At 38.6% G+C, this 23,635-nt stretch overlaps 1 protein-coding gene and 1 non-coding gene across 4 annotated transcripts in view; both read right to left on the minus strand.

Annotated features, from left to right (window-relative positions):
* supt6h (SPT6 homolog, histone chaperone and transcription elongation factor) overlaps positions 1-23,635 on the minus strand; it is a 73,284-nt gene that overhangs the window by 18,053 nt on the left and 31,596 nt on the right. For all 3 annotated transcript variants that reach the window (XM_060848457.1, XM_060848459.1, XM_060848460.1), the window contains 14 exons: positions 20,898-20,987; positions 19,962-20,104; positions 19,137-19,291; positions 16,340-16,441; positions 12,212-12,341; positions 11,814-11,964; positions 10,453-10,607; positions 8,785-8,980; positions 7,812-7,954; positions 5,096-5,213; positions 2,993-3,069; positions 1,972-2,107; positions 711-848; positions 246-413 (listed from right to left, as the gene is read on the minus strand). In XM_060848457.1, coding sequence (XP_060704440.1) covers positions 246-413; positions 711-848; positions 1,972-2,107; positions 2,993-3,069; positions 5,096-5,213; positions 7,812-7,954; positions 8,785-8,980; positions 10,453-10,607; positions 11,814-11,964; positions 12,212-12,341; positions 16,340-16,441; positions 19,137-19,291; positions 19,962-20,104; positions 20,898-20,987 — 1,902 coding nt within the window. The remainder of the gene's footprint in view (positions 1-245; positions 414-710; positions 849-1,971; positions 2,108-2,992; positions 3,070-5,095; positions 5,214-7,811; positions 7,955-8,784; positions 8,981-10,452; positions 10,608-11,813; positions 11,965-12,211; positions 12,342-16,339; positions 16,442-19,136; positions 19,292-19,961; positions 20,105-20,897; positions 20,988-23,635) is intronic.
* Positions 4,797-4,930, minus strand: LOC132830631 (small nucleolar RNA SNORA35). The gene has a single exon (XR_009646411.1). It is a non-coding gene; the product is annotated as a small nucleolar RNA SNORA35 (small nucleolar RNA).

The following is a 23,635-nucleotide window of genomic DNA, read 5'->3' on the forward strand; positions in this document are numbered from 1 at the left end:
CTTTTAAAAAAACGTTTTCATTGAATATGGGCACTTTAAATATTTTCCGTTTATCTTCCTTTCCCTTCAATCCCCTCTTCATCCACCTCACCCTGTCCTCAATATAAACATTTTAACCATCTGGCTTTACAATATGGAACCAGCTACATCCTTTTGCTGTTAGCAGTGAGTACTACCATGATCGTTAAATATATTGTCAATTGAAATAGAGGCCTTAATCAGCAGCCTTCAGTTTACTTCCTTACCTTCTGTAGGTGCGATCCTTTGCGAGGTCCCAGCCCACAGACATACTGAACCAATGCCTGAGTATGTGGATGAGTTATTGCTCGGTTTACATCAACACCTACTTCATTCACTCTATTTATGAACTCACAGTAAAGTGCATTCAATAATTCTTCCTTTACAACTTGTTCCTGAGGGTAGAAAAAAATTAAAAAGCAAGCATGTTAAAACTCCGTCAATGTAGTCACATTAGAGTAAACTAAGGGTGGCATCCACATAAATATTTCTTTGACCGTGATTAAACTTCAGAAATCACCTAATAGAATTTATGGCATTTTTTTCACTCCTCCAGAGTCTTCTGTTTTGCCTCCTTCTGCTAGCAGAGTATATAACCGATATCCTTCAATCTGACAGGTTTTAAATTATTGCATATTATCCAACTTCTTAAACCTATTGCAAATAGGATATAAGGCAGCAAGGTAGATTACCTGCAATGGATGGAACTTGAGGCAAACAATGTCTTCATCTGAGCTGCAAACTTGAGCAAATTCTACAAGTGGATCCTGTACCCGACGAGCCAATGATACCGCTTGACGTAGCAATGGTGGATAATCCCTAAAGTCATTCTGGTGCACAATAGAACCAAGTTAAACAAAGTTTATATTCCTGTTAAAAATGCAAATTTGTCTACTTTGTCTCCAGCTCTTCAATCTTGTGAAAATACATTTCAGAGCACTCGCTCAGCCCTCTGACAACGTATTTCTTCAGTATGTTGCTGGGAGGTCCACAGGAGCAAAGCATAACAAATATTATTCAGATTCCTTTCTCTCAAGGGACGGCTGGTCTTTTCTTTCCAGAAACATCACTGCTATGGAAATCAGGGGCGCAACCATAAAATTGAAAGGAATAACAAGGGCAACAAACTGCCCTCAAACAAAGTACCACAAATTGGAGTCATGATTAATGCAATTTTGTTATGAAGTATAATAGATTGATGTTGAGGATACTTGTATATTATGTAAGTACAAAATGCTTTCAGTACTTGTGCAAAACATACAGCTGTGTATTTAGTGTAATTTTCTTGAAATATTGTAGCCTGCATTTGTTGATAGTTCACAAACTTCAACAGTGATAATGCAGTCTTACCAAAATCGCATGGCAGCACACACTACAGAAATTTAAAACATACAATGTTTGGAATAAGATTCAAAAATTTCAATGCAAGTTATGCAACTTGTGATTTGCTTTATTTCAACTGGAATCCTTCAAATTCTGTAACTGTCATACGAAGTGTATATGACTGAAAAAGTATCAACTGATTGGCCTATCAGCAGCACTCTGATTTAGAAGACTCAAAGTTAAAATTTTCTCCTTCACTAAACATGCAGCAGCTGAAGATTGAACAACTTTGCTAACTGAACCAAACCTAGGTCTTGTGACTGTTTACTTTCCGGTAGCTATGAGACTAAGGACCAAAGATGTCAGATACTTGGCTGTCTATTGACAAATCATTTTGCTTTTTTATTGGGTCTGAAATATACAACATAGGAGCAGCTCTCCGATTATTGCCGGCAACAAAGGCAGGAAAGAGGCAAGAGAAGGAATTGATGACTTTCTAAGATTGCTCGAGAGCCTACATGAGGGTTGGCCAGTCGCACCAAATGAATGATACAGAAGTTGGTAAATAAAGTTGCATTCCAACAGGTTTATTCAGTGTAACTGTGAAGCACATGTTGTCATAATTCTTACCTCTGACTTTTTACTATTCATGTACAAAAGAGCTAGCTCGTTGTCCACCAGCTGTACTCCGATGGGTGACATTTGATGCTCCTGTTCTAATTCATGTACTATTCGTTTTATGTCCTCTACAACCATAAGTGCATCCCTACCAAGAAAAGCACATATATACACACATTAAACATCCAGCATATGGTAGACATGTCCTGCTCAAAACATTACGTCTGGAAATTTATTATAAATAGTAGTCATACAGGTACATCTATTGCAAAAAAATGGCCACTGGAACTATCACCAAACTGTAGCCAATATTCCTTAGATTGCATAACCATTGATGGCCAGAAAGAACTATTCATAATTCTGCCTCTTACGAAGGGAAGAAATGATTTTCCCAATCAACATATGGCTGAGCAGCAGAAGCACAACTGTAGCACCCACTGCCTCAAATTAATTAAGAATATTTTCAGTGATGTACTGTAGATACAAGGGTTTTAATACACAAACAAAATATCAGAACTAAGTTGTGTCTTAGTAAACATCCTTGCAGTTACGATAAAAAATGTTCTCTAGTTCAATAAAAGGTGTCAACTCTGATGACTTAACGAAAACAGTTATCACAAGATTAGTGTTAGAAAGACTGCAAGCCCATTATAACTATAAGGTGTTGATTAAGAGGTTTAAATTCATCAATAACTAAACAAGATTGTTTGCAATTCAAAACACTGTCTGACCAATACATCATGACTTGACCAACTTTATTTTGCTGCGACTATGAATTCCATACAATAGCCACATGACAGATGCTTCTAAATCCTGAAATTACGAATGTTTATTCACTTCCTTCACCATCTTACTAAATGCCATGTTGTGTGTCAGGTGAAACTAGGCCTTTGACTGGAAGCAGAAGCCAGCTTTAAAATCAAATCAATAAATAAGAAATGGCTTAAAGTAGATTGAATCATATTTTAAACATGACCATCCTGATGATACACCAGCAACTTGATAATTATAAACAAATGTATTGGTTCCTTACCTATTTTCTCCACCTACGGCCACAACATGGGGCTTCTTATTTAGAAGAAACTTTTTCAAAGTTTCAATATCATGTGCCTGTGGAGAGCAAGATGTAGAATTGAGTTACTGCAATTCAATTTACTTTACTTTATGTCTACTACTTTATACTTGCATTTATGCTATTAGCTTGACAATAATGGGAGCAAAAATATTTAAAGTTGATCTGCAGTCTGGTAAATGCCGAATTTGGAAAGCAAAGGCAAAATATAAAAAGTGCTGAAAAGGCAAAGGTCAGGCTGTTAAGGAAGGACAAATTTATGATAATATTTCCAATGTGTAACCTTTTTTAGAGGGGAGAAAAAATATTTTTCTGCTACAGTTCTGATAAGAGGTAGATGGACAAACTGTAACCAGTCTTTTCCGTTTACTAGTCTGCGCACTTCCAACATTATCCATTCTTATTTTTTGTTTATGGAATTTCATTTTTATTAGTAACATAAAATTCCAAAAAGCTTGACACTATGTGCATAGTCAATAAACAGAGCAATAATAGTTCATGATAATTTGGGCAAAAGAAATTAGATTCACCACCTTAACCGTTTATTCCCCCAATACCAACACATAGTGGCAGCACCATGTATGTATATAAGATGCACTGCAACAACTTGCTAACGTCTATTCATAGCTCCTTTCAAGCCCTTGACCTCTGCCACCTAGTTCCCAACATGTATGTGAACATAACCATCGATAAGTTCCCTAAGTTGCACACCACTTTGAATTGAAATGGCCTGCATATTGGATCAAAATTATGAAATCGCTTTCTAACAGGGCTGTGGATGCAGAGATAGATTGCTGTGGTTCAACAAGTTGGCTGACCGTCACCTTCTCATGTACAACTGGAATAGAAATAAGTAAATACTGGCCTTGCTAGGAATGGCCACATCTCAAAATAATTCTAATAATTGGAAACAGTACAGTCTGCTGAATCCTTGCCTGTGATGCCAACATCCAATGAACGAAAAAAATATATGCAACTACTAAAATGGCATAGTCTGTTCTTGTTTTACAAAAAAAGTACACATGCATTTTATTGAGCATGATCAAAACTGGTTTATCTTTTAATCAATGTAGTTCAGCAAGATCTTAAAGCAGAAGAACATCAATTCATCTAGCCCATCTATCTGTTGTACATTGCCCCAATGTCTGAGTGGGTTTCCTCCCACAATGCAGAGATCTGCAGGTTAGGTGAATTGGCCATGCTAAACTGCCTATCACGTTCAGGGGTGTGGAGATTAGGTCAGGGTAAACGTAGAGAAACGGGTCTGGATGGATTACTCTTCTGACGGTCGGTGCGGACTTGTTGGGTCAAATGGCCTGTTTCCACACTGCATGGATTCTATGATTAAACTCTTGCAATTCATTTCAAGTAGACCTAAATTCATTGTGTCCATGGCTTCAGTGACCCCAAATCATTACCACTCTCAAGATCCCATGCCATTATTTAGTACATATTTCACATCAACCTTGCCTCAGCCCAATCGCATTTCCTTTGATCCAATGTATGAAGTTGAACCTGTCCATCTTCTGTCCACTGATCAAACTGGCCAAGGCCTTTGTAAGCTGATATGCATTTTTATTCATCATTTGCTAATAGTATCAAAGGGTTGTAACAGCATGAAAACAGATCCTTTGGTCCATCTCGTCCATGCTGACCAGATAGCCTAACTTAATCTCATCCCGTTTGCTAGCAATCAGCCTATATCTCTCTAAACTCTTCTTATTCACCCACCCATCCAGATACTTTTAAATGTTGTAATTTTGTCAGTAGTGCCCACAGTCTTTGAAAGGGACAAGCTACAAGTAAAAGCTTAGCCCTTCTGCAAACTGGAACTGGATCTTGCACAAGAATGAGGCTTGGAAGGCCATAGACAAGACACCAAGACACTAAACTGCGCTTTAATGTTCCCAACCTGTAGTTGCAAATTTGGATATAATTCCTTTCTCTAAATCATGCAGGAAAATTACAATCAATGCTGCTCTAACAATAGCATGCCACTTTTTCAGTCGGTGTCAACATACATGAAGAACTGACAAGGAAGTATTCCAAAAGTGAACTTCTTACCTTTTTCTCTCTCTCTTCCTCTCGCCATGCATTCCTTCGCTTCAAAAAATAAGGCAGACGAAGGAAATCTGTCACTTCACCCTCTCCATTAACAAGAGAACAGAAAACTGGGGTATCCCTAGCAAAAGAAGGAACATTACATAAAATGATAATAAGCAATATTCTTAAAGCAGCTTCCTTTGCTCCATTACGCCTGCAACTTGTTAAACTGAGGATTCATTGTAGTACCAAGAAGCACAGGAATTTCAGGTTATACATGGTTTTAACAGTATTCTCACAAATAAACAGCCTATTCTGAACTCATAAATAGATAAAACTCATGAATTAAAAACTATATTTTTGAATATAAATCAGTTTGAGCACATTACGATACACCTTTGGGGCAGGTGGGATTTGAACCCAGAATCTCTGACCCACTACAACTCCACCACAAAGACTTTAAATTATTAAAATATTTTTTTAAAAACCCAATCTCTTCAGGCACGTTGTGGCACACCTCAAGGACAGATGGGACTTGAACTCAAAGCTCTAGCCTGAGTTGGGACACTACTGTTATTTGGTAAAAGTTCTGACCAAATAAGTATTCAAACTGTTCATGTGGGGTGACAGGGTGGGGTGGGTTGGGAGACTGATCATAATGCGAATGATGCTCGCTGTTTAAGGAAAGGAATTCGGGGGGTGGGGGTGGTGGTGTGGTGGTGGAGAGGCCAAAGGGAGTCTGGAACATTTGTAATTTAATCTTTCACCATTCAGCCTTCATGAGCTGTAAGCACATGACAGCTTTGATTAAACAGATTGATGGATAAAGTAATATGGCCGCTCTGCATGCACGGATTTGTCTGTCAAGTTACCCAGCTGTGGGAGTAACTGCTTTCTCCATCAGATGTGCTGACCCTCTCCAGCTGTCAGTGACATCTCACGGTCAGCATTGACGGGGATCCCGATCTCTGGACCCATTGGATCATGCACAGATACGGGCCTGCAGCTGCACCTGTTGCACCCCATGCCTCCCTCTGACCCCTGGTCATTCTCCCTCAATTTGGGTATTAGACTAGACATTTTCCAGCAGCGTTACTTCCTTCGGTCACTCCTCTGACGTTGGATCATGACAGAGCACATGTGTGCTCAAGGTGGACATTCACAAAAAATAGCTGCGTCTCTAGATTTTAGAGATAAATGTTAAAACATCAATTAGGTAGCACAGCAACAAAATATTACGTATTTGACTGGCCATTTCTTCACTGAAGCTGACAAGTAAAGCAGCATGTGAGCAGCTATGGTTTGGATGATGCAAAGTTTCTCAACTCAAATTACTTTTAAAAAGCAATAGTTATTCAAACAGATGTGCTACTCCTTAGCATAGTATATGCAAATAATAATGATGAGATATATTTTATATTTCACAGAAACCCTTCTCTCAAAATGCAAGTTTACTCAGCATTATAACAGTTTTATGAATCAATAAACATAACCAAATCTTTTAGCAGCCTCCATTCCTTACCAAAAAACAATTAATTTGAAGGATACAAATGTAGCAGATTCTATTTAAAAATGTTTCACTTATGTTGGTAACTGTGCTGCATTTACGAATACGCGCGCGTGTGTGTGTGTGTGTGTGTATATATATATATAAAAATATCAGACTGAAATTGTGATGATGCTGCTCCTTTAACAAGGTTATGTTGCCCTTAGTTTTTTTTCCTCCCAAGAGGTTGTAAAGACACAAGTTCTGACAAGTCTGGGCTTGGATGAGTTTGAGGGCCAATTTGACTTAAGATAACAGATACTGCCTCAGGAGAAAGGCTTTCAAGATTAAAAAAACACTTCTACAATGAAAGGGGTGTGGCCAATTCTCTCAGCTCAGTTTTTCACGGGTTTGATTTGGTTTTGGCTATTCACTGAAAGCAGTCAGGCAGTTGAGAAGCTGCTGGACCTAAGAGAAGCAGGTGATTCCTGATGAAGGGCTTTGGCCCGAAACGTCGATTTCGCTGCACTTTGGATGCTGCCTGAACTGCTGTGCTCTTCCAGCACCACTGATCCAGAATCTGGTTTCCAGCATCTGCAGTCATTGTTTTTACCAGGTCCACGCTAACCCTCCCTCCCTCTGTCTCTCTCTCCTGTAACACCCTGTGTTTGATTTTATCTTTTGTGCCAAGGGGTGTTTATGGGGATTGTTGCAAGTATTGAGAACAGCATCATTAAGTTGGGATAATCAGTTGGGTTTTCAGGTAGGTTAAGTTATTCTGTATTCCGTTCTTTTTATTTGTCTTTCATTCGGTAATCTTGTAAATAAATTGTTTTGTTTAAAACTAGGTGGTTTGACCAACTGCATCCCTCCTGGAATATCCGCATTACACCTGCTTAAAACAACTAGCAAAGTAAGGGTCTGAACTACTTTCTTGAAATGTTTGGAGAGGATCTGACCTGGTCCATAAGAAAATATTGAATAATATTACAGGAATTAGCAGTAAAATGTGAACTAAATGTGGAATTGGGTTGAATCACAAGGTTGTATCACAAGAACATTAGTTCACTCGATTCTTGTAAGCACCACATTCATTAAACTGGGTTACACCTTTGTTCAAAAGTTTACCATGTCTAACTCCAAGTGCTCTTCCATAAAAACACAAATGGTGCTTTCCATGAATCTCTCAGCATAAATAAATACTCACTTTAACAAGTTATATAGAAAATACATGTTTCCTTGCACACATACCTTTCTCCTGAAAATGCCAAACCAAGCACTCGAACTCCTTTACCCTGATTTTCTTCCATGAAGTCATCATCATCTTCTTCATTCTGCTGGTCAGGTCGATATGGTGCAACTTTCAACCAGTTGTAAAGTTTACGGCTACAACACTATTAAAACGATAACAGCAAGTTAGTATTAAAAGTAATGTTTATACAAAGACGACAAAAATACACTCAGGTCTTCACAATACTATAAGTTGGTTAACTAATTAAACCTAGTTGACATTCAAACGATAATATTTTTTCATGAAAGATTCTCTTTTGGAAATGCTGTGTGCGTGCATTTTTATAAATATAAATGCAGCATCTAGTAAAATATCTGCATCAAATCATTCATTTTCCACTTCACTCCTTTTTATGCTTCTGGTGAAACTGAACATTTATTCATAATGTATACTGTAATGTGGATAGCTCTGAGGTGCATTTAAAGATCTGGTGATTGTGGTCAAGCTCGTAGAATCATTGACTTAATCAGCCTGATTTAAATTCAAATTTGGAACCGTTTTGGATTTTTGATTCATTCAGATCCTTTATCCTAAACCACATGTGGGTTTAAAGCTTCATCTGTGTTTAACCACTCTGATGCTCATTTAATATCCCATCAGATTGACATACAGTTATAACGTCACATTCTAATTCACAGAGTTTATTTTTGTCACGGTACTACTGAAGGTAGTATCAAATCAACCCTCAAATTAATAGTACTCTAAGTGCAGGACATTGACAAAAGTTGACAAATGAGGTATTTCGCTACTTTGAAAACACACCATGTCAGCAGCAATGAATACCAAGATAGATTTAAAGCCAGGCATTTTAGAGTTTTAGTAGTGTAGACGATTTAGTGGAAACAGAAGCCATTACATATCTTAATTACAGACAATGATCCTATCCTGAAAGGGTCATTGCCAAGAACTGAAACTATAATTTTTCTCACATACCTTGCAAAGATAGTCCCTTGCCTCAATTAGCAACTTATTTTTCAGTTCCTTACCCATCTGTGGGTACAGGAACTGGTTTAGTGCACGTTCAATTGCCATGCTGCGCTGTCTGTTCCACTCTTGAACTTGATGGCTGAATTCATCACGGTAATAAAATTGCTTGATTTCATCAAAATAAGTCTGGTCATTCCCATAACTAAAAAATGAGAGATATAACACAAACTCATTATTGGATAAGATATCCCTGTATACTAAAAATGCACAGAACACTTTTTCTAATTAAGCTTCAACAATAATGGTAAACTGGAGCAGATTAATACTCATACATTCATACTCATTTTATTTTGGAAGATAAACAGAGACCCACAGAATGTTCCCAGAATGGTTTACTAAAACCTTCAAATTTACCAAAACTCCAGATAGGAACTAATTTTTATATTGATCCATTCAGTGGACATGAACACACAGGCAAGGCAAGCATTTGTTGTCTATCACAAATACTCTCCAGAATATGGTAACGAGAGACCTTTTTAACTGTAGTTAGGTTGACATGTAACTTGGAGGGTAACCCACAGGTGATGGCATTCTTATATTTTATGTCCTTGTCCTTCCTGATCGTAAAGGTGATGGATTTTTGAAAGTCCTGAAGAACGTTTGTGAATTGCTGCTGTGCATGGATGGTTCATAATGCTACTACTGTATTCTTGTGGTAGATGGAATATTTAAAATGGTAGATGGATTGCAATCAAGCAGAATATCACTGAAACTGCACTCTTGAGCACTTGTTTTTTCCATCATACTCTTGACTAATGCCTTATATGTGGTAGACAGGCTTTGGGGAATCAGAAGATAAGCTTTGTAGTGCAGAATTCCCAGCCATAACAAACAATAAAACTGGTATGTAATCGACATAGTCAGGTTTCTCAGGTACCTTGCCAAAATGGATTTAATTCATCCTGGCATCATCCCATTACCTTTCAGGTTTCATCACTACCTAATCCACTCTGCAATTGCACCGAGAATAAAACTTAATGAAATTATACACGTTATAACACTTCCGTCTTCACTGCAGTGTTCCATTGCCTACAATAAGTATTCTTTTGGGTAACATTTCAACACAACTGTGCAAAAAGAAATTAAGCAGCATTTCCCTTAAACACCTATTCAATCATTAACTTAAATTGTTTACCTTCAATTTTTATTACATTAACAATTTTTCTCCTCCCCATTTATTCTGTTCCCATCAGCCTTTTGACCAGGTTGATCAGTGGAAGTTTTGACCATCAGATTCTGTGAACTCCTGTCTGACAGGCTGAAGACAAATACTATTTAAATAGTACAGAACCAAGTTGAGACCCTAAAGATGATTTTGGTCATCCATTTCTGTAACCCTGTTGATTATTTTATGCCACAGAATTTTGAGGAAGGGGAGAAAGAGGAGAAAACTCTGTTATCCACAAGAATATCCATCACAAAATGATATCATCGGTCAATCCTTTAGTTGCAGGTGGACAACTCAGTCAAAAGTAAGTGCAGAGTATATTCATCAGCAGCAGTAAGCTTCAGAAATATTTTATGTAACAAATACCTACGTATTTATAAATATTATTCTAACTGCTTCATATCATATACCATGTGAACTTTAAATTTGCTGTTGTGATAACTCACCCCTCAACTCCTTTCATATCAATACAGATATCAATTGTTAGTAAGCCATCATCTTCAGCAAGGCACATTTTGAGGAACTGATCATCTCTCAATTCCTTGACTGGCTTGTTCTTTACATATTTGAATGAATAGGCAAAGTGGGCTTCATCAATATCCTGCAATGACAAAACAATATCGTAAATTTCATTTACAGAATTTCTGCTGTAGATACATTTAGTGGGAATATAAAAAGGAGAAAATTGTTTTCTTAGTCTTCATCCTATTTGCCTAATTTATTTGAAATAGTAATCTCTACTCTACTGGATTCTGTCATATTACTGTTCCAAATTTCCAAAGGAATAACATTTTTACTGTCCCCCTTGTTAAGATTCTAGCCAATGGTAATACTGAACAAGTCAGACCTCAAAGTAAAACCTGGCTTGGTCAACTCTCGCATTCTTTTTTAAAGGAAGGTCAATCACTGAAGACATTTGCAGGAGTCTGGCAGTGTAACTTTAAGAAAAATGTGAACAATATTAAACTAGACAAAATAGGTCGAAATAATTCAATACAGACATCACAGAAGGATTCAAATTCACATTATTTCCTTTATGCCAGCAATATCCTGACAAACACCAAAGCTTTCAGTCAAGGATTATCACTATTTCCACGCCAAGGTTTCTTGTTCAAGCTAGCACGGTGGCTATTTTATTTTCTTCCGTCTAATTTCTGGGCTTTCACTTTGCTGCTCTCTCTTCTGGAGACACTTAAGCAAACCGCAGACTAAACTCACTGCTACTTCATAGCAAACAGAGATTTCCTTATACTCAGTTTTCAGTCGTCTTCTTCCGACACACACCCTCTGACAGAGTCTAAGGCTGAAGAAGACAATGTTAAAACTGTAGTTAGGGGAATAGGTGCTGTTCACTGCAGCTGAGAATGATGGTCTTGAAGGGGTGTTAGTTGCCCAATGCCAAAAATAAGGACATCACCTCAGAATCAGAGAGGATGTTGGAGAAATTATATAATTTATGAGTCAACTACATGTGGTGAAGAGGTTAATTTATTTTGGACTTCCAACAGAGATTCCAAATTAGATTTAATGCATTGCTTTAACTCTTGAAATAAACTAGTTGTTCTTGCTTATACTTCAGGTTAATGCTGCTTCAGTGCATGATAACCTGATATAATTGCTTCAAGGCCTCTGGTGTATGTCAGCCATGAGTTAACCCAATTATGTTGGCAAAGTCACAATAAAAATTTGCTAATTGCATTAGCTTCCTCAATTTGACATGCTAGAAATGAGAACCAAAGAAAACCACTGTTTTTCCCCCTTTCTCGACTTCTAAGATATACATGCATGTTGAGGTTTCACATGTTACCTTTTTGCCTTTTTTTGTGGGATTAATATTAATCTTGGCTCTCTCTTGGAAGGTCTGTCTTACAACTTGCTTGACCAATGGTTCTCGGGCAATCTGCATGGCCACCATGTATCGAGAACCTTCCAGTACAGCCTCAGGTGTTGGAAATTGACTGAAAGATGCATAAAGATTATCAGATTGATGCAGGTGGCTAACTTCATTTTTGTATAAGTTTAAATGTTCAGGGTTTCATTTTGGTGCAAACATTAATTTTTTCTCATGCAGGTTTTGAAATAGTATGTTAAACTCAAAAAGGCAGCTGACATAGATTTAAGTGTTAAACATAATGCAAGTCCAATAAGTGTTGTGAGGTCAACTACATTCTAAAAGTTGTATGCGTTGTCAGTTTTATTTCTAACCTGCAGACATAATCTTTTGCGAGTTCCAGTGGTTCAGCGGGAAACTGTTCAGTTTCATGTCGCTGGTAACTGTCTCTCAGGTTCTCACCAAACTGTTCAGGGGTCAGACCAAATTTCTTTGCAAGACCATCTAGAAAAAATGTGGTTAATGTCAGTAAATGCATTTATTATTCTTGCGCTCTATGTTTTTTGCCATAATCATTTGTCTCGTGATATAATTTAGCGTAATTGATTTTATGAGGTTTCAAAGGAGTGAGATCAAATGCTGTCTTTCGGCAATTAGAAACCAGTAACAATTGGGCCAAGATTTGTAGATGCAATTCACTCTCCACTTGAATGTCACACCATTCTATCCTGATTAAGTATGCTTCTATCACATGTCTAGTTTGATAACAAAGATGTTTATAGGGTACCTTTTAGCATTTTATTACATTAAAGACATATTGATGCAGTAATATCGAACAAATCAGACTCTAAGGTATTAGGGCGCATGGCAAGAGATTTGGTCAAACAGTGAGCTTTGAGGGGCATCACAAAGGATGAAAGAGACGTAAAGAGTTGGTAAGATTTAAGAATGTAATTCCGTCATTACATCTGACAGTATGGCCTCCAATAGTGAAGCAATTAAAACTGGAGATGCGCAAGAGGTCAATCATGGGCAGAGCAGATAACTAAGTATTGTAGTGCAGGTTACAGAAATAGAGTGGCAAAGACCACAAAGGAATGTGTAGATAAGACAAGAATTTTTTAAAACATCAAGCATTGGTTTCAAGTAAAGTAATTAGTTGTACATGAACAGCAGAATTTTTGATGATATTAACTTTATGGAAGGTGGAAGATGTGTGTTTGGCCAGGGGTGCGTTCAAATTGTCATTTGAAGGTAACAAATTCATAAACGAAAAATTCAGCAGGGGTCAAAGTAGGAGCAGAGTCAGGCAATGTTACAAATGAGGTCATAAGCATTCTTGGTGCAAAACTTGTTTTAGGATCAAATATAACACCTCTGTTTCAACATGTCTACAGCCTCAGATTACTGATATGAAGAGGAATGTAGTCTGTGGCGGAGAATGAAGACATAATATTGCTTCCATATTTATTTGGAGGTTGTTTCTTTCTGGATCATTTTGCTCAGTGGCAACGTGGATTTGAGAAATATAGTGAAAGATGGTTTGGGCCATTAGAGGATACAGTGTAGGACCTAAAGAAAAACTACTGTAAACAACTCTGGCGAGGTGAAAAGGTAACCAGGATGTGCCTGACATCCAGCTTGACAATGGTGGAGAAGCACTGGAGTAGGATTGGTGGTCAAATGTATTAAAGGCTGCAAACACACCAAAAAGGACAAAGGAATAGTTTACTATTGATCATAGAGAGGTGCCATTATTGTTAATGTTTCATTCTGCAACTATACCCTGACATACTGATGAAAGAAGTTACAAAGGCAGTGACCAGGGGACTTTTGTAGTTACATTGACAGCTTCTATTATGAAAGTGGGTAGAGGAAATGGGTGAAGGTGCAGTCAGTAAATGTTTGAAAAGGCAGAATTTAACCACGCAGATGCAGTCAGTAAATGTTTGAAAAGGCAGAATTTAACCACGTGGGTTTACTTTAAATATCTAACAACTTTGTTTTCTCCGAATTTTTCACTCGTGTCTGCAATTTTATTAATACCTACTGCTATTCAAATTTACAACTACAGTGAACTTTGGTGCAATGCATCCAAAGGTGGGATGGCAAGAAAAAAAGGTACTGACTTTGTACTGTGGATTTATAGCAACTCATAAGCCAATGTAAAGTTCTCTATTCTGCAACCAACTTAACTTCTAACAGTGGACTGCTGACAGAACAAAGAATGTAGAACAATTTATTATCACATTTAACCCCCATCTATAAATTATATTTAAAATTTAAAACATCCACAATTAACTTTTGCACAAATCAAGCTTCATGAACGTAGATCATATATATTTCACTGATATAAAGGGATGGACAAATATCAAGCAAAAGCCTCAACAATGCTGGCAGTGCCAATGCAGGACCAGCCAGAACATAAACTACCTAGAGACACAGGCAATGTTCTGGCCATCTGGGTTTGAATCAGACCATGGCAGATGGTGGAACTTGAATTCAATAAAGATCAAGGATCAAAGATCAAATGATGACCATTAAACTGCTGCCACTTGGAGTCATAGAGATGTACAGCATGGAAACAGACCCATCGGTCCAACTTGCCCATGCCAACCAGATATCCCAATCCAATCTAATCCCACCCGGCCCATATCCCTCCAAACCTTTCCTATTCACGTACCCATCCAGATGCCTTTTAAATGTTGCAATTGTACCAGCCTCCACCACTTCCTCTGGCAGCTCATTCCATACATGCACTACCCGCTGCGTGAAAAAGTTGCACCTTAGGTCCCTCATATCTTTCCCCTCTCACCCTAAACCTATGCTCTCTAGTTCTGGACTCTGCCACCCCAGGGAAAAGACTTTGTCTATTTCTCCTATCCATCCCCCTCATGATTTTATAAACCTCTATAAGGCAACCCCTCAGTCCCCCCCGATGCTCCAGGGAAAACAGCTCCAGCCTATTCAACCTTTCCCTATCACTCAGATCCTCCAACCCTGGCAACATCCTTGTAAATCTTTTCTGAACCTTTTCAAGTTTCATAACATCTTTCTGATAGGAAGGAGACCAGAATTGCATGCAATATTCCAACAGTGGCCTAACCAATGTTCTGTGCAGCGCAACATGACCTCCCAACTCCTGTACTTAATACTCTGATGAAGGGCTTTTGCCCGAAACGTCGAATTCCCTGTTCTTTGGATGCTGCCTGATCTGCTGTGCTTTAACCAGCAACACATTTTCAGTTCTGATCTCCAGCATCTGCAGACCTCACTTTTAACTACTTAATACTCTGACCAATAAAGGAAAGCATACCAAAAGGAACTATGAACCTGCATTCCAAGGTCTCTTTGTTCAGCAACACTCCCTAGGACCTTACCATTAAGTGTATAAGCCCTGCTAAGATATGCTTTCCCAAAATGTAGCACCTTGCGTTTACCGGAATTAAACTCCACCTGCCACTTTTCAGCCCATTGGTCCATCTGATCAAGATCCCATTGTAATCTGAGGTAATCTTCTTTGCTGTCTACATCTTCAATTTTAGTGTCATCTTCAAACTTACTAACTATATGCCTTACGCACACATCCAAATCATTTATATAAATGATGAAAAGTAGTGGACCCAGCACCAACCCTTGTGGCACTCCACTGGTCACAGGCCTCCAGTCTGAAAAACAACTCTCAACCACCACCCTCGGTCTTATACCTTTGTTGGAAAAACCCAGCTGGTACACTAATGTGACTCCAGATCCACAGCAATGTAACTGACCCTTAACTACCCTCTGGATAATCAGAGGTAGGTAATAAATGGTAGCTTAGCCTAGTGATGCACACATTCTGTAACTGAGTTAAAAAAAAATCAGAGAATCGCTACAGAGTGGAAACAAGCCCTTCGGCCCAACAAGTCCACACCGACCCTCGGAACAGAAACCCACTCAGACACATTCCTCTACTACTCTGCACTTACCCCAGACTAATGCACTAACCTGCACATCCCTGAACACTATGGGCAATTTAGCATGGCCAAATCACCTAACCTGCACATCTTTGGATGATGGAGATCTAAAATAAAAGCAGAATGTGGAGAAACTCAGCAATTCTGGGAGCATCTGTGGAGAGAGAATAAAGTTAAAATTGAGTCCGATGACTCTTCTTGAGAACTGTTCCAAAAGACAATTTTCATTTTGACGTCATAGCCAGTTTTTCTCTTTTCCATTAACATGTCCCTACCCCACAAAGGGAAAAATTGTTCTCCACTTTGCCTTATAGTCTGAAGTCACTTAGGTTTGATTAAAACTAAGTTAGTTGTGTGGAATATTGAGGTAATAATTTAATGTACACAATAAGATTACATTTAAAAGCTGTCTTATTTTCTAACCAAAAGTTGCCCACAGACAGTGGGGAAAGTTAAAAATGTAGTTTGGTTTGTTATTAAAAGCAATCCTTGGCCTAAAATTAGGTTTTGTTACAGACACGAAGCAAACACATTCCAATTCTTTACCTAGACCAGCTGTCTGGCAGATGGTATACATGTCTCTGCGAGAAGCCTGCTTAAGTTCTGGCCCATGATGTTCGTCATCTTCAACCTCTTCATCCCTCTCTCCTGAAAACAGTATGATAAATTGATAGTGAAGACAATTAATCAAGTGCAAAAATATGACAACTTTCATAAATACTCAAGTGACTGTAAACAGAATAAAAAGATAGCAGCACATCATCATTGATACATGGTACATATCCCTACACCTTGACTACTTTTTACCATTGGACTTAACCAATTGGGACTTCATAGAAAATTCATACCAGCTAATATAGTTTTCTATGGTTTATCGAAAACCCATATTTCTGTCACTGCATCCAATTTCATCTTAGAAAAGCAGTAACATAACATTTAAGATAATCAATTTGTTCTGGTACAGAAAGTAAGGTTTTTAGGGTTGAGAATGTTATACAACAGTTGAAATATATAAGCAAGGAATAAGCAAACAATCTAATAATATGAAACAAAAATTGCTGGAAAAGCTCAGCAGGCCTGGCAACATCTGTGGAGAGAAGAGCTAACGTTTCAGGTTGAGTGGCCCTTTTCTCAATTATACGGAATCATGAATCTAAGTGCTCATTCAGGAATACAACAGGAAATAGGATTTTTAAAATAAACTAACAAAACAAGCATACAAAAACAAAGAACTTAGTCAACTGCGAAGAAGGCTGAGAGAAAACCGAGCCAATAGAATTGTGTACCCATTCATCCACGATCATCTTCTGCAGAAAATGCCAGAGGCTTGCATGTCAGAGATGGGCTCCTGAGTCTCCCTAAGCAATGTTTAACAATGTTGACTGCCACCATCAAGATGATGATGAACCATCTGCATACAAGGCAGAAGGATATCACCAATCACAAATTACTTCTATCACAGTTTTGTTCCCTTTATGTTTTCATAAGACAGTGAAAGCCAGTGTGTTACTATGCAAGATCACAAATAGGAGTGTGTCAAGGAAAACTTCCAGGGAAATGGAAAATTATTACTAAGTTCCTTGAAACTTAGAACATATTTAATCTCAAATGCCTGTCTAAATTCATATTGGGGAAGTGGAAAGTAGTCTAATCTGCCATATTAGAATGCGGTACTGTACTTTGGAATTTCACTTTATTCTTACACTATCATTAGTATCCCAGAGTAGAAAGGATGACAACACTAATGCAAATCACTTATCCCTGGTAGAAATATTTAGCTCTAGCCTTGACCTCAACTGACTAAGATCTCCTTAAAGATTTTAATACTCAATTATTGTTAAACTAAGGTAATACTTTACATAGCAACAGGAGGCCATTCAGTCCATCAAGCTTGCCCACCACCCATTCTAGGGTTAATTATCTCAATGCCACGTTGCCACACTATCACAATGCTCCTTGACGTCATTACTCTGTAGAAGACTACTGATTTCTGCCTTGAATCTGCTCAATGATTGAGCCTCACAGGGATACAGAATTCCAATGGTTCACCATTCTGAGTGAAGAAGGCCTGTCCCTTACCTGAGATTATCTTCTCTGGTTCAAGAGTCACCAGGTAGGGGAGTGTTCTATTTCTAACCACCTTGTCACGTACTAAGAATTTTGCACATTTCAATGAGATCAGCTCTTCACAACTCTGGAGAATACTGACCCAGTATTCTCAATCTCCTAAAGCAAACTTGCAATCCCAAGAATTGATTTGCTGAATCTCTTTTGCACTCCCACCATACTAAGTATCTCATTCCATCAATACGGAGACCAAAATTGTACACTTACCCGAGCTGAAATCTCACCAAGGTTCTATACAAGTGCAGCAAGACATTATTACTTCTGTACTCAAAATCCTCTTGACATGAATGCCAATATACCATTTGTCTTTTCATTTGCTTGCTTGCTGGACCTGCATGCTAGCTTTAGTGAACAACTTCTCACTTATTCACAGGATATTCGATTTGCCAAGTCCTAGACCATTCACTGACCTCGGTCAAGACTTTTTGAACTTTTCTGCACTGTCTTCAAATGGTACTTTCTCGTCCATTTTGTGCAAGTATTTCAATTAGTCCACATATCAATTTATTTACATAGATTGTGAGCAATTGCGAATCTACCACAGATCCTGATGGTACTCTATTTGTAACAGCCAACAACCTGAGTGTGATCTGTTTATTCTTACTCGGTTTTCTGCCTATTCATCAATTCTCAAGCCAAAGGAGAGTATTCCCTGCAATCCCATGCACTTGGATTTTATTTACTAACCTGTATGGGACCTCATCAAAAGTCTTCTCAAAGTTCAAACACACCACACCACTGGTTCCTTTTTGGCAATGCTAAAATTAGCATCTTGAATAAACCTCCAACAAATTACCCAAATATGATTTCCCTTTCACAGATCCATGATGACAATGCTCAATGCTGCCATTTTTGTTCTAAATGTTCCATTATTATATCCTTTAAAATAGATTCTAATGTTTTCCCTGCTATGGACATCAAGCTAACTCTGCCTCTTCCACTCTTCTCAAATATTGGGATTACATTTGCTGTATTTGAGTAAGAATGCACCTTCCCACAATCTTTAGAATTGCCAAAGGTAGCACCAATGCACCCATTATCCTCATACTTACATCCTTCAACACTCTGGGATAAATCTAGTCCTGAAATATAATTTTGTGTAGGTCTGTAAGTAGGAAAATCCACATCAAATGCTGTTCCACGTGGCAAAGCTTCAAGAAAATGATTTAATCTTCTATAACAAGGAAGTTTTCTGTCAAAGTGGTGATATACTAACCTTCCTCTTCATCTTCTCCACCCTGCTGGTTTTTTTTGTATTTCTTTTTCCTTGGCTTTGATGCATTTTGCATTTTTGGAATATCACGACCATAATACAGTAGGAAATGATTATAGACATCTCGCAACTCATCAGTCGACTGTACATCTTTCAATCTACACAGGTGAAAAGAAGCATATCATACAAAAGCACAAAGCAACTTTGCTTTGTTTCTAGCCCCATCTACTCCAGAAGTATGAATAGTATTTCTGAACAGAGTCGATTGGAAAATTTTATACGGATAAGGTTCTTGTGGAGCAGTGGTAGCATCACTACCTTTGAGCCAGAATGCCAGGGTTCAACTTGCTCCAGAGGTGTGTAAGAACATTTGTGAACAGGTTGAATGGAAAATATCTGTAATTTTAATATTTGAAGCAGGCCATTCAGGAGGCAAATCATTAATCACTTGGATAAAGAGTCACAGAATTCTAGAACAAAGTCCTGAAAGCTGTAATGGACCCGGCATTCCATGCAATTCACTGCATGTCAGGCTGTGGATTACAATGTGTGCCTCATCATTCTGTGACGCATAATATATTTCATAGAATTGGTCTTCAGTCATTCAATTCTATGATTTCAAAATATATGTTGTTTTGCAAAGATCACAACCACCTTAATTAACAATCCAATGCTTTAATGATTAAATGAGGAAATAGATAAATAGATCATTCAGCAGAGAAGAGAGCCTTCAGCCCACTGAGTCTGCGCCACCAAAGATTCTGTATTTAACTTTTCAGAAAAAAAATTTAGAACCTAAAATTCCATTTCATAACATCTCAAAGTTACCTTTCAATGTCTGCTGTGTCAAGTGCCCTAACTCCATCAGCCAGGGGTTTGTCTGGATCAGCAGAGATTTGCTCATACTGGTATGCTTGCATCTTCTGGAACAGTCGCGTAAGGTTTTCCTTTCGAGTTCTCAGCTGTGTCCACTGTGATAGGGAATTGCAAACTGTGACTCAGCAGAACTGTACATTATTTGTCAGTGATAAAATTCCAACAGACCCAAAAAATCGGAGTATGACAGACAGCCAGATGCCAATTTTTGCCAATTGAAAGTTCTAAACCAAAAATTTACACCGCAGTTGAATCAACTACATACTGGTGATTTCTTGTCATGGAATCTGCAGTTTCACACGAGTACAAATTATACAAATTATTGTGCCACTGTGAACATACATTAAGAGTAGCTTTCAGCAGGTCAACAGCGTTGGAAATTGGGGTCCAGCTCATTAGAAATATAGTAACATAGAAAAATAAAGAGCAAAAGTAGGCCAGCGGCCCTTTGAGCCTGCTCCACCATTTCATGTGGTTGTGGCTGATCATCCAATTCAGTCTCCCTTTCCTGCTTTCTTCCCATATCCTTAGAGTTCTTAGGACAAACAGAATCAGCCTAATACCTTCTTGAAAACATTCAATATTTGTCCTCAAATGCTTTTTAACCACAAAGAATTCCATAGGATCACCCCTGTCCAAGTGAAGAAATTTCTCACCTCAGCCCTGAATAGCTACCCTGTACCCTTAGACCCCCTGGTTCTAGACTCCCTGGTCAGTAAGAACATCCTACAGGAACAAACATTCCTGTAGTTCAAGATTCTCTCTCCTGCCTTTCCTTCAATAACAGTATTATATTGTTGACTTCCAAACCCTTCAAGAAATAGATGTTGATTCCTCTTAATTAAACTAATAGGAATTTATTCTATTTCAAACACCAGCTCTTCCTACCTTTTCATCCCATTGCCAGACCTTCCACAAGTCATTGATGTTAAGTTCTGGCTCTACATACTCCTTTCTGTAGAATGCAATGAAAGGCACCTATTAAAGGAAAGATATGTTAATAAAGAAGACAAAGAAAATGTACTTGGAGTCATAGAGATGTACAGCATGGAAACAGACCCTTCGGTCCAACCCGTCGATGCTGACCAGATACCCCAACCCAATCTAATCCCAGCACCTGGCCCATATCCCTCCAAACCCTTCCTGTTCATATACCCATCCAAATGCCTCTTAAATGCTGCAATTGTACCAGCCTCCACCACATCTTCTGGCAGCTCCTTCCATACACGTACCACCCTCTGCGTGGAAAAAGTTGCCCCTTAGGTCTCTTTTATATCTTTCCCCTCTCACCCTAAACCTATGCCCCCTAGTTCTGGACTCCCCAACCCCAGGGAAAAGACTTTGTCTATTTATCCTATCCATGCCCCTCATAATTTTGTAAACCTCTATAAGGTCACCCCTCAGCCTCCGATGCTCCAGGGAAAACAGCCCCAGCCTGTTCAGCCTTGTAGCTCAGATCCTCCAACCCTGGCAACATCCTTGTAAATCTTTTCTGAACACTTTCAAGTTTCACAACATCTTTCCGATAGGAAGGAGACCAGAACTGCACGCAATATTCCAACAGTGGCCTAACCAATGTCCTGTACAGCCGCAACATGACTTCACAAATCCTGTACTCAATACTCTAACCAATAAAGGAAAGCATACCAAACGCCGCCTTCACTATCCTATCTACCTGTGACTCCACTTTCAAGGAGCTATGAACCTGCACTCCAAGGTCTCTTTGTTCAGCAACACTCCCTCGGACCTTGCCATTAAGTGTATAAGTCCTGCTAAGATTTGCTTTCCCACATTTATCTGAATTAAACTCCATCTGCCACTTCTCAGCCCATTGGCCCATCTGGTCAAGATCCTGTTGTAATCTGAGGTAACCCACTTTGCTGTCCACTACACCTCCAATTTTGGTGTCATCTGCAAACTTACTAACTGGACCTCTTCTGCTCGCATCCAAATCATTTACGTAAATGACAAAAAGTAGAGGGCCCAGCACCGATCCTTGTGGCACTCCACTGGTCACAGGCCTCCAGTCTGAAAAATAACCCTCCACCACCACCCTCTGTCTTCTACCTTTGAGCCAGTTCTGTATCCAAATGGCTAATTCTTCCTGTATTCCATGAGATCTAACCTTGCTAATTAACTTCTTTCATCGGCTGTTTTAAGAAACAGGTTGAACAAATAATAACTAGTATTACATCAATACTTTTCATCCCAAGGATTTCAGCAACCTTCTTCAATGCGGCGATATTTAAGAATTCAATTCATATTAGTTATCTTCTATGCTAGTCTTCATAATGACAAACTTTTACTTAAATATGTAAGAACTATCTTCAACTATCGTGCACTTTTTACAGTGGCAAAATTCTCCGACATGTTTCACATCAGCAGAAGACCAGTCAGTTTAACTTCAAAAGTGGGAATGCTTCTAAAAATAATTATTTAGCATAGAATTAGTAGCCACATGGATTGATTAAAAAGGGCCAGCATGGGTTTCAAAGGGGAAACAGTGCTCAACTAACTTGGGAGTTTTTTGAAAAAGTAATAACAGACAGGGCTGATGAGGGTAATGATATTAATGTGGTGCATATGGACTTCCAAAAAGGTGTTCGATAATGCCACACAATCGACCTGAGAGAAATGAAATTGCTCATGGAACAAAAGGGACAGTAGTAATAAGACTGTATGTAACATGTGATGAAGAGCAACAGTCAATGGCTAGTTATTGGGTTGGAGGAAGGTTTGTAGTGGAGCTCCCCAGAGATCTGTATTGGGACAACTGATTTTCCTGGCATTTATCAATGACTTGGTTTGCAGAGGCCAATTCCAAATTTTGCAGCTGATGTCAAAGTTAGAAGCAGCCTGGAACCCTAAAAGGACACCGACAGGTTGGTGGAGTCGGCAGATAGGGAGCAGATGAAGTTCAATGCCGATAACTGTGAAGTGATACATTTTGGACAGACAATACAAAATAAGGTGTACAACTCTCACAGGGGTGCGAGAGCAGAGACATTTGGGTGCATATGAGCATAGATCACTGAATGTGACAGGACAGGTGGAGAGAAAGCAGTTAAGAAAGTGCGCACCATCCTTGTCTTTATTAACAGAGGCTAGGTACAAAAGCAAGGAGGTATAAGATATCTGTTTGTCCCCAACTAAAGTACTGCCTTATAGTTTTGGGCGACAGCCTGTAGAAAGACGTAAATGTATTGGAGAGAAGACAAAAGAGACATTTATAAGAATGGTGCCAGAGATGAGAAACTTTGATTATTATGAGGATCGATTGGAGAGTTTTGGACTATCCTCCTTGGACAGAAGGATAGAAAGCGATCTGGTGGAAACTTTCCAGGTTGCTTGGGATTTGGATAGAGTAGATAGAGAGAAATTTGTTCCTACTCATTAAAAGGTTGATGCATGAGGGGGCACAGATTTAAGATGATGTGCAAAAGATGAATGGGATGTGAGAAAAAACACTTTCACACAACGCGTGGTTTGGCTCCGGAGTGCACTGCCTGAAAATATGGTGGAGGTAAGTTCAACTGATGCATTCAAGAGGGCAATGGATAATTACTTATGTAGAAATAATATGCAAAGGGTATGGAGAAAAAGCAGGAGAATACAGCTAAATTATA

The sequence above is a fragment of the Hemiscyllium ocellatum genome, chromosome 31 (assembly GCF_020745735.1).
Source record: "Hemiscyllium ocellatum isolate sHemOce1 chromosome 31, sHemOce1.pat.X.cur, whole genome shotgun sequence".
Taxonomy (NCBI): Eukaryota; Metazoa; Chordata; class Chondrichthyes; order Orectolobiformes; family Hemiscylliidae; genus Hemiscyllium; species Hemiscyllium ocellatum.